The sequence below is a fragment of the Babylonia areolata genome, chromosome 8, assembly GCF_041734735.1.
Source record: "Babylonia areolata isolate BAREFJ2019XMU chromosome 8, ASM4173473v1, whole genome shotgun sequence".
Lineage (NCBI taxonomy): Eukaryota > Metazoa > Mollusca > Gastropoda > Neogastropoda > Buccinidae > Babylonia > Babylonia areolata.
In genome coordinates this window covers 48,266,901-48,283,030 of record NC_134883.1, presented here as the reverse complement: position 1 = coordinate 48,283,030, position 16,130 = coordinate 48,266,901, and the positions used below count along the sequence as shown (strand labels likewise).

General features: G+C 47.7%; 1 protein-coding gene across 5 annotated transcripts in view; it reads right to left on the bottom strand.

Moving 5' to 3' along the window:
- The window catches only part of LOC143284891 (PDZ domain-containing RING finger protein 4-like), a 536,817-nt gene that overhangs the window by 14,239 nt on the left and 506,448 nt on the right, over positions 1-16,130 (bottom strand). For all 5 annotated transcript variants that reach the window (XM_076592015.1, XM_076592011.1, XM_076592012.1 and 2 more), the window contains 2 exons: positions 14,941-15,057; positions 1,376-1,504 (listed from right to left, as the gene is read on the bottom strand). In XM_076592015.1, coding sequence (XP_076448130.1) covers positions 1,376-1,504; positions 14,941-15,057 — 246 coding nt within the window. The remainder of the gene's footprint in view (positions 1-1,375; positions 1,505-14,940; positions 15,058-16,130) is intronic.

Here is a 16,130-nt window from a genome sequence, read left to right as displayed (position 1 = left end):
ACACGTGGGATATCTTATGTATGAACACATCTCCTCTAGTTTTCTATACAACTTGACGTCATGGACGTTCCGTGAGGACGCTTACACAGATTTTGCGCTTGACACTACTGGTCTCCGGTCGTTCTTGTCACGTACATCGGTTTCTCACACGTGTTTTGTTCAACTTGGGTCATTTCATTAATATGATTATCCCGTAAATAAAATGCTAGGAAGAACGTAAAAGGAAGGTCGTTTATAAAGCGCCAGAAATAACGTTAAAGACAGGACAATGGTAACACGCCAGAATTGAAAAGAATGGACATTGGCAAAACGCCAGAAATCATCATCACATTAAAGGAAGGGTACTGATACAATGATAAAAAACGACGCTAAAGAAGGGACTCCAATAATGACTATAAACAGGGAATTTTGGTAAAATACCGGAAAGGACGTAGGTAAGACGCCAAAAAGGACGCACAAGAAAGGACATTCGTATAACGTCAGAGGAAGGACGCTGGCAAGGCGCCAAAAAGGACGCACAAGAAAGGACATTCGTATAACGTCAGAGGAAGGACGCTGGCAAGGCGCAAAAAAGGACGCACAAGAAAGGACATTCGTATAACGTCAGAGGAAGGACGCTGGCAAGGCGCAAAAAAGGACGCACAAAGAAAGGACATTCGTATAATGATAAAAAACGACGCTAAAGAAGGGACTCCAATAATGACTATAAACAGGGAATTTTGGTAAAATACCGGAAAGGACGTAGGCAAGGCGCCAAAAAGGACGCACAAGAAAGGACATTCGTATAACGTCAGAGGAAGGACGCTGGCAAGGCGCAAAAAAGGATGCGTTAAGAAAGGACAAAGGTCATGAAAGAAGGACACTCCCACGACCTGTGATACGGCCCACGGACTTCTCTATACAAAACAAGTATAAGAGCAATGTACAACTTTGAGTATATCCTGAATATTCCTAAGTGTGTGGTTATGTCCGGGTGGTTACCTGTTCGGAACTCTGGAGTACATCATAACTATTGCTAAGTGTGTGATTGTGGCCGGGTGGTTACATGTTGGGAGCTCTGGAGTATCTCATGAATATTCATGAGTGTGTGGGTGTGACCGGGGTGGTTACCTGTTCGGAGCTCTGGAGTACATCATAAATATTCATGAGTGTGTGTGGGTGTGGCCGGGGTGGTTTACCTGTTTGGAGCTCTGAAGTACATCATAAATATTCATGAGTGTGTGGGTGTGGCCGGGGTTGTTTACCTGTTCGGAGCTCTGAAGTACATCATAAATATTCATGAGTGTGTGGGTGTGGCCGGGGTGGTTTACCTGTTCGGAGCTCTGAAGTACATCATAAATATTCATGAGTGTGTGGGTGTGGCCGGGTGGTTTACCTGTTCGGAGCTCTCATCGTTGCGCGTGCTCTCGTCAGTCTTGCCCACCCCGCTGTCCTTCTCGTGCCGCTGGGAGGACGTCTCTGTGGTGGCCGTGTCTGTCGTTCCACCCTCCTCCTCCAGCTGCGTCTGTTGACCGCACGCACGCACACACACACACACACACACACACACACACACACACACACACACGGCACACACACACACACGGCACACACACACACGGAACACACACACACACACACACACAAACACACACACACATACTCAACATTAGCACATTAGCGAAAACAAAACAGACAAGAGTTCGATACTCCAATAATCCCCCCTCCCTTCTCCTATCTCTCTCTCTCTTTCCCTCCCTCACACACACACACACACACACACACACACACACACACGCACACACACACACACACACACACACACACACACACACACGCAACATCATCTCGGAAAACAAAACAGGGAATCCTCTACTCCAATAATCTCTCCCCCCCCTTCCACCAATCATCGTTTCACAGGGGGTGGAGAGGGGGGGGGGGGGGGGGGGGGGGGGTGCGAAGGGCAAAGAGTTGAGGACAAGTCTGTGTCGGAGAAAAGTCGTTTCACCTTCTGCATGTGTGAGAGAGAGAAAACAATGTTCAGCAGACTGTCTCTCTTTGCATGCTCGTCTGTCCGTCTCTGAGGAAATGAATTCACACTCTCTCTCTTGCTTAGGGCCCCAGAAATCTCTCTCTCTCTCTCTCTCTCTCTCTCTCTCTCGTATCTCTGTCTGTCTGTCTCTCTCTGAAACTTACAGGCGTTCAGTGAAGTCAATTCGTTTAAATAGTTTTCAACAAGCGTTAAACACAAATGATGGTAATAAAATACTGAATCACATTCTGATATGACGATTTCGTCTGGCGGCTATGGCAGTGGTGTGGGCTTTCGGAGAGTGTGGGCCCTTCGTTCGTGTTGTTCTTTGGTTCAAAATGGAGAGGATGGGGAAGTGGTGAGGAGGAGGTGGTGGTGGGGATGGAGAGAGAGAGAGACAGAGAGAGAGAGAGAGAGGGGAGAGAGAGAGAGGGAGAGAGAGAGAGGGGAGAGAGAGACAGAGAGACAGAGATAGAGGGAGAGAGGGAGAGAGAGGGAGATGGAGGGAGGAGGAAAGAGAGAGAGGGGGAGAGAAAGAGAGAGAGACAGAGAGAGGGGGACGGAGGGAGGAAGAAAGAGAGAGAGAGACAGAGAGAGAGAGAGATACAACCCCACAACACGAACCCATCCCAGCTGGTAGACCTTCCCCCTCTCCCCCCCATCCCCTTTGCACTCAGTTACCTAGCTGCAAGGATGGAGACAGTTTAATTCGGGGAGACGACCAGACGGAGAGAGAGGGGGGGGGAGTGGGGAGGTGGGGGTATGGAGGGGCCGGGGCAAAGGGAAGTAAGCCAAAAAAATGGAGAGGGAAGCGGGAGAGAAGCGGCAAGTTTATCAGTGTGCAGGAAGACAGGGAGGTTACAAGGACACCGTCAAGGGTCGGCAGTGAAAGTGGAGTAATTGAGTTAGTTAGCTGGGAGGGCCTGCACGCACTGCGCACGCTCGCCCCCTCCCCCTTCCTCCTCAACAACCCCCACTCCCTCACCACCAACCCTCATTCACTGACTATCATCAACTTTCTTTCTTACCTCCCTTCCACCCTTTCCCTCCCCCTCCTCCCTCCCCGAACCAGTTAAGTCCACAAAGGCTGGGATGCTATTTATTTATTTATCTATTTATTTTTATTTTTGTACGCTTATAGTTGACTCCATTAAGTTTTTGCGCCTTATAAATATTATTATCAGTAGTAGTAGTTCTTTTTTTTTTAAATGTATTTATATATTATTTATTTATTTACTTATTTCTGTTTATTTTATTTTTTTTTCTCAAGGCCTGACTAAGAGCATTGGGTTACGCTGCTGGTCAGCTATCTGCTTGGCAGATGTGGTGTAGCGTATATGGATTTGTCCGAACGCAGTGACGCCTCCTTGAGCTACTGAAACTGAAACTGAAACTCGGATGCTAGAAAACGGCACCGATGACTTATCATTAGATGCTGACACAGATGGGATTTACGTCTCTCTCTCTCTCTCTCTCTCTCTCTCTGTGTGTGTGTGTGTGTGTGTGTGTGTGTGTGTGTGTGTGTGTGTGTGTGTGTGTGTGTGTGTGTGTGTGTGTCTGTCTGTCTGTCTCTCTCTGTCCCTATGCACCTGCATAATTATGTTTCGTTTGAAAAAGACAGGCTGACAAGAAGCTAAAGTGTGAGGTGTATTTCGTGTCGATGTGGGGTTGATGGAGACAGTGAAGGGAAAGCAGAGAGGTGTATTTCGTGTCCATGTGGGGTTGATGGAGACAGTGAAGGGACAGCAGAGAGGTGTATTTCGTGTCCATGTGGGGTTGATGAAGACAGTGAAGGGACAGCAGAGAGGTGTATTTCGTGTCGATGTGGGGTTGATGGAGACAGTGAAGGGAAAGCAGAGAGGTGTATTTCGTGTCGATGTGGGGTTGATGGAGACAGTGAAGGGAAAGCAGAGAGGTGTATTTCGTGTCCATGTGGGGTTGATGGAGACAGTGAAGGGACAGCAGAGAGGTGTATTTCGTGTCCATGTGGGGTTGATGGAGACAGTGAAGGGACAGCAGAGAGGTGTATTTCGTGTCCATGTGGGGTTGATGGAGACACAGTGAAGGGAAAACAGACAGCCAGTGGTGATCAAGGAGCGGTTTTCTTTTGAGCACGTTGTTTTTCTTTCTTGTTTTCGTTTTTAACATGCAGAAGTATGTATATGCGTCAGTAATAAATGAAATTTCTTTCTCCTTTTCTCCTCTATCTTTCTCTCTCTCTCCTCCACACACACACACACACACACACAGAACTACACACGCACGCGCGCGCATACACATGTGCGTGTGCACATACATCTTCTGTGTCTTGTGTCACGCAGTGCTTCTGTGGCCCTTGTATGATTATTCAATTCTCGCGCCATGTTGCTGAACTGTGCCTGAGTGAGTTCTTTCCTCTCTCTCACACACACACACACACACACAGGTGGGAAGAGACAGAGACACAGAGACACAGAGGTTCACAGAGACTTGTTTTCAAATGCGTTGATTAGAGGCAGCGTCAGTGAAATGATCAGTTAATAAAAAAAAACAACCCAAAAAACAACAACAAAAAACAAAAAAAACAACAACAAAAAACAAAAACAAACAAACAACCCCCCAAAAAAAACAACAACAATAACAACAACAAAAAACAACAACAAAAACAACAACACCATTTTCCTCAGGTCCTCGAAGCTGGCGCGATCGACGACGTAAGATTAGATAAGGAGTAAGCGACATCAACCCAGTCTTTATTACACTGACTCAGCACCTCTCTTACCTCGCCGCCTACTCATCTCTCCCATCAGGTTTTTCTTGTATCTATCCTTCCAAGATAGCTGGATATGCTTCTAGCTTTTTGTGTGTGTACACGTGTGCATCTGTTTTCGAAAAGCGTCCTGAATCCTGTTCAGAGATTAGACGCTGTATAAATTGTCGGTTATAATAATAATAACAACAATGACGATAATAATAGGTATTATTTTTATCATCATCATCATTTAACTAATATATTTTTCCGTATAATCATTTCTATCATTAACATTTGGTTAATATATTTTTTTCAGTTTCATTTTGCAATATAATTTTCGGACATGATTTGACAAATGGACGATTATCACTTCAGCCAGCGAATTCTGAGGAAGTTAACAATCAGGTGAAACATTTCGGGTAAAAAAACCAAACAACATCGACAGGTTCTTCTTGATGTCAGCTGGTTCCGCTGCTGCTGCTGCTGCTGAGTAAAACTATTCTTTACATTTACATATAGGTATCCATATCATTCATTCATTCATTCATCCATCCATCCATTCATTCACCCATCCATCCATCCATTCATCCACTGATTCTTTCATTCATCCATTCATTGATTCATTAATCCATCCATTCATTCATCCATCAATTCATTCATCCATTGATTGATTGCTTGAATCATTCATTCGTCCATTTATTTATTTTAAATTTTTTGTTATTTTTTATTTATTTTATTTTATCTTATATTATTATTATTATCTATTTATTTTTATTTTATTTTATTTTATTTATTCATATTTATTTATTTTTTTCCCCAAGGCCTGACTAAGCGCGTTGGGTTTCGCTGCTGGTCAGGCATCTGCTGGGCAGACTGATGTGGTGTAGCGTATATGGATTTGACCGAACGCAGTGACGCCTCCTTGAGCTACTGATACCGATACCATTCATCCATCCATCCATCCATTCAGCCATTGATTCATTTATCCATTAATTCATTGATTGATTGATTGATTGATCCATTCAGTCGTCCACTGCTGTTGCTGATGCCGTCACTACAGCATCCGGTTCCGTTTCCAACTAGTGACCGTACTGTAACAACTGACACAAAAACCAAACACACAATACCACTGTTAACTCTCTCCATACGAACGGCGAAAGAGACGACGTTAACAGCGTTTCACCCCAATTACCATCATCAAAATATTGCAATCGGAAGGCTCTTATACTGAAGAGGTAAATGTTGACAAAGAAAACCACAATTCTGACGACGGAAGCTAAAGGTTGGGTCATTGGACATCCGAGGGGTCTGTATAGAGGAGAAGAGAGGACTGGCCGTACTGAGTGAGTTAATGCTGTCATTGCCCCTCAGTGATAACTTATCCTCACTGTCGCAATCGTGGCTGTTCCCCCCCCCCGACCCCCTTCTCAACGCTCCCCAGCCCCCTCCCTCCCCACTGCCCCCTCCGGCTCTCAAAAAGCTCTGTCATCCCTTCTTTTTGACACTTTCTTTCTCTTCACAAAAAGCCAAAAACCCTCCTCCGCAAGAAACCAATTTCAACCTCTTTCTATTTCATCCCATGGAACTATCGAGCACAACTTGTTGACTCACGTGCACAGGAAAACAGCAGGCCACAGGCAGAATCATCCAGGACAGCACGTAAAACACAGTCCACACACACACACCGACTGTACAAAGCCCTCTCCATCCCTAAGGCCTGTGTGCACATACACACACACAACACCACAGCACAGCACAGCACAGCACAGCAACAAGCTGGCTCCTCCCTGAAATCTGACCAACCCACCAAGCCCCTAGGCTGGCCCCTTGGCTTGGCGGCACACACACACACATACACACACTCTCTCTCTCTCACACACACACACACACATACACACACACACACACACACACACGACACACACTCACACAAAGACAGGGTCCAGATAGACCCCCCGACATGCACCCTGACACACTTAACCCTTTCATGTGCCCCGGGCCCCCCCAGTCTCTCCCCCTCCTTTAACCCTTTCATCTCCACGTCTCTGTTGTTCCCGGCCCCCCTCGCGTGGTCCCTACGTCGGGCAGGACATCAAAGGGCCAGGCAAATTCAAAAAGTCTCCCTGCTTTTTCCCCCCTCTGCTCCTTCTTTTAATAATCTGGCTCCCTACTCCCCCTCCCACCCCTCCTTCACCGTGTCTTTTTACTTTCCCCGGGCAATGTTGTGTGTGGAGCAGAAATCTCTGACATCCACCCCCCTGGTCCATGTGTTTGTTCATTACAACTGGAGTCACCTTATCTCTCTGCTGTGTATGAGACATAAGAAACGTAGAGAGAGGGAGGGAGAGAGGGGAGAGAGAGACAGAGACACAGAGAGAGAGAGAGAGCGAGAGAGAGAGAGAGCGAAAGACAGAGACATACATGCATAGAGACAGATACAGATTTAGAGAGAAAGAGAGAGAGAGAGAGAGAGAGAGAGAGAGAGAAAGAAAGTGAGACAGAGACAGATACACAGACAGATACAGAGAGAGACAGGGACAGATACATAGAAAGCCAGAGAGAGAGAGAGAGAGAGACAGAGACAGATACATAGAAAGACAGAGAGAGAGACAGACAGACAGTGTCAGAGACAGACATAGAAAGACAGACAGGCACACACACACACACACACACACACACACACACACACACAGAGTCAGACCGCACCTACACCAGACAGACGCCAGTCACTCCATCCTACAACATACCAGCCTTGAAACCCTTTGAGAAATTTCGACAGGATAATAATAATAATTAAAAAAAAAAAATAATAAGGGTATTTATATAGCGCTGAATCTTGTGCAGAGACAAATCAAAACGCTTTCACACCAGTCATTCACACGCACGCATGACTCTAAAACTGAACAAGCTGAAGACAAGGCAGAGGCAGGGAAGGGAGGCTATTTATTGGATGAGTACTATATTGCTGTTATCACACAGCACAACGAGTCCTCCTTTTCGGATGTTATCACACAGCAGCAAACGAATTCCAAGGGAGTCCACCCTGTCTGTTTGAAGGCGAGGGGGGATAACAAGCACACGGAGAGCGCCAGCAGCACACAGAGAACTTCAAAGGTGGACATGCTATCCGCCACAACGGGGTTTTAGCAAAGCAAGCACCAGCTGTTGGGTCCTGTGTGAAGATCGTCAGGTCTTCCCCTCCCTCTGATCCCTGACCGGTAAACAGGGAGATGATCATTAAACGCATCAACTCTTCACCTTCAGCCAGTCATCAGCCTCATCCATTCTGTCTATCTGTCTGTCTCTCTACATATATACACACACACAAACAGAATTGGAAATCGAACAATTAGAAAACAATTGTTGAAACTCATGAAGCGATTTTTCGCGGTCCCGCTTTGGACTTCTGTCTAAAGATTAGACAGCTTCATAGACAAACATGCGCGCGCGCACGCACACACACACACACACGCACGCAAACACGCACACACACACCCACATACGAACAAAATAATAAATAAATGTTTTTTGGTGTGTGTGTTTTTCTATTGTCCGAAAAAAGTCCAACACCGAGTTCTTAAGGCATATTGTATAGAAAAAAAAGAAAAAAAAAAGAAAAAAAAGAAAAAAAAAGAAAAAAAAGAAAAAAAAAAATCCAACAGAAAGAGAAACATCGGTGGCAGATCAAATACAGCCGAAAAGAGGAGAGCCAATCATCTCCCTGCAAACAGCCCAACAGCCATCCGCGCAGCAGAAGCAGCAACTCGGCCTGAGCTGTCCAACAGCGATTCCCCCAATCCCCCCACCAACCCCCTCACTCCCCTCCCCCAAAGCCTGTTGGACGCGGGTGGATCCACACTAAGGCCCGATAACACAGGATCAAAGCCACCTCTGACAAGTGAGGGAAGAGAAGTAGAAAGAGGGGGCGGGGTGGGGGGGGAGGGGGGAGGAGAGGGAGGAAGGGAGAGAGAGGGGGGCTGAGAGATGCTGCAAAAGACACCCCCCCCCCCTTCTGCCCTTTCTCCTCCCTCATTGTCACCCCCTTCTCCCTCCCTCAGTCTCTCTCTGCCCCCCTCCCCCTCTCTCTCTGTTTCTCTTTCTTCCCCTCTCCCCCCTCTCTCTCTGTCTATCCCTCCCTCTCTCTGTGTTTTTCTCTTTCTCCCTCTCCCGCTCTCTCTGTCTATCCCTCTCTCTCTCTCTCTGTCTCTCCCTCTCTCTCTGTCTCTCCCTCTATGTCTCTCCCCCTCTCTCTGTCTCTCCCCCCTCTCTCTCTCTCTCTCTCTCTCTCTGTCTCTCCCCCTCTCTCTGTCTCTCCCTCTCTCTTTGTCTCTCCCGCTCTCTCTGTCTATCCCTCCCTCTCTCTCTCTCTGTCTCTCCCCCTCTCTCTGTCTATCCCACCCTCTCTCTGTTTTTCTCTTTCTCCCTCTCCCGCTCTCTCTGTCTATCCCTCCCTCTCTCTCTCTCTGTCTCCCCCTCTCTTTCTGTCTCTCCCTCCCTCTCTCTGTTTTTCTCTTTCTCCCTCTCCCCTCTCTCTCTGTCTCCCCCCTCTCTCTATCTCTCTGTGTGTCTGTCTCTCTCTCTCCCTCTCTCCTTGTCTCTCCATCTCTCTGTCTCTCTCCCTCCCCCCTCTCTCCCTCTGTCCCTTTCTCTTCCTCTCTCTGTCTCCCTGTGTGTCTGTGTCCGTGTCTCTGTGTGTGTCTGTCCGTGTCTCTGTGTGTGTCTGTCTCTGTCTATCTGTCTGTCCGTGTCTCTGTGTGTGTCTGTCTCTGTCTATCTGTCTGTCCGTGTCTCTGTGTGTGTCTGTCTCTGTCTATCTGTCTGTCCGTGTCTCTGTGTGTATCTGTCTGTCTGTGTCTCTGTGTGTGTCTGTCTGTGTCTCTGTGTCTATCTGTCTGTCTGTGTCTCTGTGTCTATCTGTCTGTCTGTGTCTCTGTGTGTGTCTGTCTGTGTCTCTGTGTCTATCTGTCTGTCTGTGTCTCTGTGTCTATCTGTCTGTCTGTGTCTCTGTGTGTGTCTGTCTGTCTGTGTCTCTGTGTGTGTCTGTCTGTGTCTCTGTGTCTATCTGTCTGTCTGTGTCTCTGTGTCTATCTGTCTGTCCGTGTCTCTGTGTGTGTCTGTCTCTGTCTATCTGTCTGTCCGTGTCTCTGTGTGTGTCTGTCTCTGTCTCTCTGTCTGTCTATCTGTCTGTCTGTGTCTGTGTCTCTGTGTGTGTCTGTCTCTGTCTGTCTCTCTGTCTATCTGCCTGTCTGTGTCTGTGTCTGTGTGTGTGTCTGTCCGTGTCTCTGTGAACGGCCCCCGCATACCCTCTGTCTGTGGTGACGGGGTGTGTGACCCCCCCCCCCCCACGGCACGGGCAACACGCCACACGGACAGAGCGGCGGCACAGGGGGGGATGTCGGGCAGACAGGGAGCCGGTCATTGGGACCCCGGGCACGGTCAGACAGGTGGCAGGGAGGTGGGGGTGGAAGGAGGGAAGGATGGAGGGGGAGCGGGAGATTTATAGGTATAGCCCGCCCCTCCCCGCCCCCCCAACACCCCCCCACCTCCCTCCCAAACTCCGCAGATGATACATGCATTCAAATCCTCCTCGTCCCACCTCACCTCCTCACCCTCTAGAGATATTCACGCCACACACACACACACACACACACACACACACACACAGTGTCACACACACACAGTGTTACACAGACACACACATACACACACCCAATCCCACGCCCCCCCCCCCCCCCCACCCCCCCCCCTACACCGTCCACACATCTGTTGTTACTTTGATCATGTCGTGAACTGAAGGAAACACAATACTGAACCACCCTCAACCGCTCAGCCGTACCCCCCACCCCCACCACCCCACCCTTCTGTATGCATCCCTATTTCCTCCACCCCCTCCTCCCCCCACTCCTTATGACCTCCCAGGTGTCAGCGAGTGGCGTGGCCGGGATCCGATCCCTAATCCCCCGCGTGGCGGGGAGCTGCAGCAGACAGCATGGGGCCCTGCTCGCCCCTCGTCCTCGGCCCGTGTCGGGGGGAGGGGGGAGGGGGGATGGGGAGGGGGGGGGAATGCAGATGGCGCTGGTGGCTGCTGTGATCCTCGGAGAGCGATGACTTTGAAATCCCCTAAAATCCACCACGCTCCCTGCTCACCACAATCCTCACTGCTCACCACCACTCATCCCCCCTGTCTCTCTAGTCCCGTCCTCTCCACCCCAACACACACATGTATTTATTGTCATCCGTGTGGTCTCTCTGTATTTAGGATCGTTCGTGTGCTGCTTGGTTTAAAAAAAAAAATTTACTCTCTCTCTCTCTCACACACACTCTCTCTCTCCTTGTGTGTGTGTGTGTGTGTGTGTGTGTGTGTGTGTGTGTGTGTGTGTGTGTGTGTTGTGTGTCTGTGTTGATTACTGTTGATGTTTCGTTGTGACCGTTGTTTGTTCGACAACTTGTTCAAAACAGTTCTTCGGTGTTTTATTTTCTGTCCTTTTTTTGTTGTTGTTCTCTTTGATGAATGCGAATGGATTTGATGCTGTGTTATGTTTTTGAAATGAAGGTTTTTGTATATGATTATTCATGATTATTCTCACGACTGTATGTGTGTGTGTGTGTGTGTGTGTGTCTGTGTCTGTGTGTGTGTGTGTGTGTGTGTGTGTGTGTGTTTCTGTGTTTTTAAAACAGTTGATGTTTGACAGCCGAACAACTATCATAATTCATTTCACTTCACTGTTTGCATCGGAATCCTTGCTGAAGTATCCAAAACGAACACACAGTGACTGTTAACTTTGCTCCGCTCTATGTTCCCAGATCTTCGATAGAAAAATGATCCCCCCAAAAAAACCTAACTGACAATTATGTTACACTGTGAAACTCATAATTTGACAATCATGTCACACTATGAAACTCATAATTTGACAATCATTTCACACTATGACTCATAATTTGACAATCATGTCACACTATGAAACTCATAATTTGACAATCATGTCACACTATGAAACTCATAATTTGACAATCATGTTACACTATGAAACTCATAATTTGACAATCATGTCACACTATGAAACTCATAATTTGACAATCATGTTGCACTATGAAACTCATAATTTGACAATTATGTAGTGTATGAAACTCATAATTTGACAATCATGTCACACTACGAAACTCATAATTTGACAATGATGTTACACTATGAAACTCATAATTTGACAATTATGTTACACTATGGAGAAAAACCCTCATAATCTGCGATTTAAGAAAGAAACGAGACAAAGAAAAACAAACCAAAACAAGCCTCACCTTTAATAAAGGCTCAGGGAGTTTCAAACAAAGGACGACACTGTTCAGTGAGGAACGGTAGGGAGTAATGACAAAGAGGCAGACAAAGCGATGGCCTTATATCCCCTCATCTTAAACCAGAGAAAACAAAAACAACAAAAACAAAATAAAAACACCACCTCAAAATAGTCTCCCTTCCCCTCCCCACCCTGGGAAGATGACGTCCTCTTGTTTGCTTTTGTCAGCAGCAGTCAAACTGTGCTGATCAGCCACTACTTGGCCAGCAATGATACACCGTCAGCACAGGTCCAGGCCAAAGCAGATCCAACAGCTTTTACTTTTTTGTCAAGCACTTGCCGAAGAAAGCACTCATCTCAACTTCAAAGTTTTAGTTTTCTTACATGAAAAATGTCTCGAGTGTGTGTGTGTGTGTGTGTGAAAGGGAAAGTGAGCATGAGAGAGAGAGAGAGAGATAGAGAGAGGGGGGGGGAGAGGGAGGCACTTTTTATGACCGGAAATTCACCCCCCTCTCCCACTCGAAAAGTTGACCTGTAAGAGGTTTCGTGGGGTCGGATCAAGTCCTGACTTCAAAGGGACTGAAATCATAGTGGGACACACACTCTCTCTCCTTCCTCCCCCGCCCCCTCACCCACAGGGGACGTGTCCAGGGTACAATGGCACTATTGATCAGCCATGAAACCCTCCCATTATAACCCCCCCCCCCCACCCCCACACACACACCCTCCCCTCTCCATACCTTTTGCTGTGACAGTGGAAACACCGTGAAAAGCAATAACTCCTCCCTTCACCCCTCACCTCTTCCACACGGCTCTCTCTCCCTCTGTCTCTGTCTCTGCCCCCGTTCATCTGTCTGCTCGCATGGCTCCATCTCCCTCTCAGTCTCTCCCTCTCTTTCTCTGTCACTCTCTCTCTTTCTCCCCCATCTGCCTGTCCTCATGTCACGCCGGTTTAGCGCTCGCTCTCTCTTTCTCTCTCTCTCTCTCTCACACACCCACCCCGTCTCTCCCTCATCTTTCTCTCAGTCCCTCTGTTTCTGTCCGACTCCCCCCCCCACCCCCCCATCTCTCTCTCTCTCTCTCTCTGTCTGCCCCCTCCTCGTCCCAGTTCCAAAATATCTCATCTCCAAAGCTTCTTCCCCCATCCACATACCACCTCTCTCTCTCTCTCTCTCTCTCTCTCTCAGAAAGTCAAAGAAGTGTGCACTTTCTATACGCCTCTCTCTGTCTCTGTCTCATGTCTTTCTGGTTGTCTGTCTCCGCACCGCCCTCCTTTTCCCCGAACCCCTGTCTCTCTGTCAGTTTGTCTGTCTGTCTCTCTGTCCGTTTGTCTGTCTGTCTGTCTGTCAGTTTGTCTGTCTGTCTCTCTGTCCGTTTGTCTCTGACCGGGAAACTGAAGAACACACGGACTGTGAAGAAGAAAAAGACAGAAAAATTGCTTTGAAAACCGATAAACATTTCTGCTTTGAAATCAACGGTTTGCCGTGCTGTCGTGATGTGCACACCCACCCCTCCCCCCTTTCCAAGCACCCTCTCTCTGTCTCTCTGTCTCTCTCTCTAATTCGGTAAAATAAATTACAGAGGCTGAAATTAAAGTCTGCGTGAAAACCATCTCTCCTTTGCCGTTTACGTTTGAATGAATGATTTCCAGTTGATAAGATCTGCCGTTAGTTAGTTTTTGTATTGTTTGTCAACACCAACTACGAGTATTCTTAAATACTCCGTCTCTTACTTTCTCTGTATCTGAGTGTCTCTGTCTGTCTCTCCCTCTCTCTTTCAAATACTATCTCTAGCATGATGTCGTATCTCTCTCTCTCTCTCTCTCTCTCTCTCTCTCTCTCTCTCTCTCTCCAGCCAAAGTTCAATATAACATTTTTTGTTCGTCTCTCCCCACCTCTCTCTCTGTCTGTCTGTCTGGCCAAAGTTCTATAACACATTTTTGTTCGTTCGTTTGTATTCTCCCTCCCTCTCTCTCTCTCTCTGTCTATCTGGTCAAAGTTCCATAACAATTTCATTCGTTCGTTTGCTCTCTCTCTCTCTCCCTCTCTGTCTGTCTGTCTCTGTCAAGGTCTCTGTCTCTCCCCGTGTCTGTCTGTCTGTCTGTCTGTCTGCCCCGTGGAAGGAGAGAGAGCGAGAGGCAGGGTGAGTCAGACTGATAATCATAAAGCACACACACCGTTTTCCGCACTATTTCACTTTCCTTAGCCCTGCTACGTCTTTCAACTAGCCTGTCATCAAAGCCAGTGCAGGAAACCAGCGATCAAGACAAGACATTATCGTGTTAGATAAGACGTGTGAGTTTGAGTGTGTGTGTGTGTATGTGTGCATGTGCGCGCACGTGTTTGTGTGTGTGCGCACTTGTGTGTGTGTGTGTGTGTGTGTGTGTGTGTGAGTGCGTGTGTGTGTGTGTGTGTGTGTGTGTGTGTGTGTGTGTGTGTGTGTGTGTGTGTGTGTATGCGCGCGCGCGCGCACGAACGCGCGTGTATGTATATTCGAGCGCGATTTTTTTGTGTGTGTGTGTGGGTAAGAGTGTTTGTTTGTTTGTGTATGTGAATGTATGTATGTATGTATGTGCGTGCGTGCGTGTGTGCGTGCGTGCGTGCGTGCGTGTGTGTGTGTGTGTGTGTGTGTGTGTGTGTGTGTGTGAGGCAGACAGACAGAGGCAGAAGGAGGGAGGGATGGTGAAGGGGGAGACCGGGGTGATGGAGAGAGGTATATGAACGGACTTTCAGGCAGAAGAAGAATAGCTGACGAACAATGCGTGTGTTCTTGTTCACTTGTGTGTGTGTGTTCGAGCGATTGTATTACAGAAATATACATAGGAGAACCATAGACAGTGGAAGACACACACACACACACACACACACACACACACACACACACACACAGAGCACAGAGGCACTGACCCTGGCGGCCAGCATGGAGGCCATGAAGTGCATGTTGTCATGGTGATGCTTCTCCAGCAGGTCCATGTGCAGGTCCTCCAGAACCAGGTTGGGCTCCTCCATGAAGCCGTCATCAATCTGTCGGCACACGTCATCATCATACGTCATCAATCTGCCGGCACACGTCATCATCATCCGCGATCAATCACACGTCATCACTCTGTCATCAGTCAGTACACGTCAGCATTATCACCATCCGTCATCACGCTGTCATCACAGTCATCATCATCTCTCATCACACGTCATCACCACCCGTCATGAATCTGTTATCACACGTCATCATCGTCATCAGTCTGTCATCACGTCATCGTCCGTCATCACATGTCATCATCATCCGTCAACACACGTCATCAGTCTGTCATCAGTCTGTCATCACGTCATCATCTTCCGTCACAAGTCTGTCATCACACGTCATCATCATCCGTCATCACACGTCATCATTATCCATCATTACTCTGTCATCAGTATCCGTCATCAATCTGCCTTCATACGTCATCAGTATCCGTCATGAATCTATCTTCATACGTCATAAACTTTCCATCTTGGCTTGACTTACTTATCATCATCATACGGAATCAATATGTCATCCGTTATCAATCTGTGTAACACTCATCACAGTGTTTTTACGTGTGAGCGAACGCACATGAATACAATTCATATGCGCTGAGTGCGCGCGTGCGTCCGTGCACGTGCATGCGTGGATGTGACAACTCTGTATGTTGGAACAACTCTCTCACAGACTGTTCCCAGCTGCCTGTCGATAACCAGGCGGAAACGTCTTTAGTGGACTGTGAAGGAGCCCAGTTTTGATGGACTGCGGGTCGATACTCCATCAACGGCACACCCGGCTCTCTGGAGGTTCGACCCATCGACCCGACACCACACCCACACGGCCTGACGACAGTCCACAGACAGACCTGTGTGCACTGAGGCGACGGAAAACGTGACAACGGTGAAAAAAAAGGGGGGGGGGAGTTACATTAGGGGGTTGGGGGGGGGGGAGGAATCTAACAGTGTCAAATGTGTCGTACATTTCACACACGAACGGTGCAGTCACTGCTGTGTTTTGGGTACATTAGGCTGCAAACTGAAATATTCTGCCGACCTTTTTGGGGACAGAAAGAGACAGAAAGTGAGTGACAGAGAGGGAG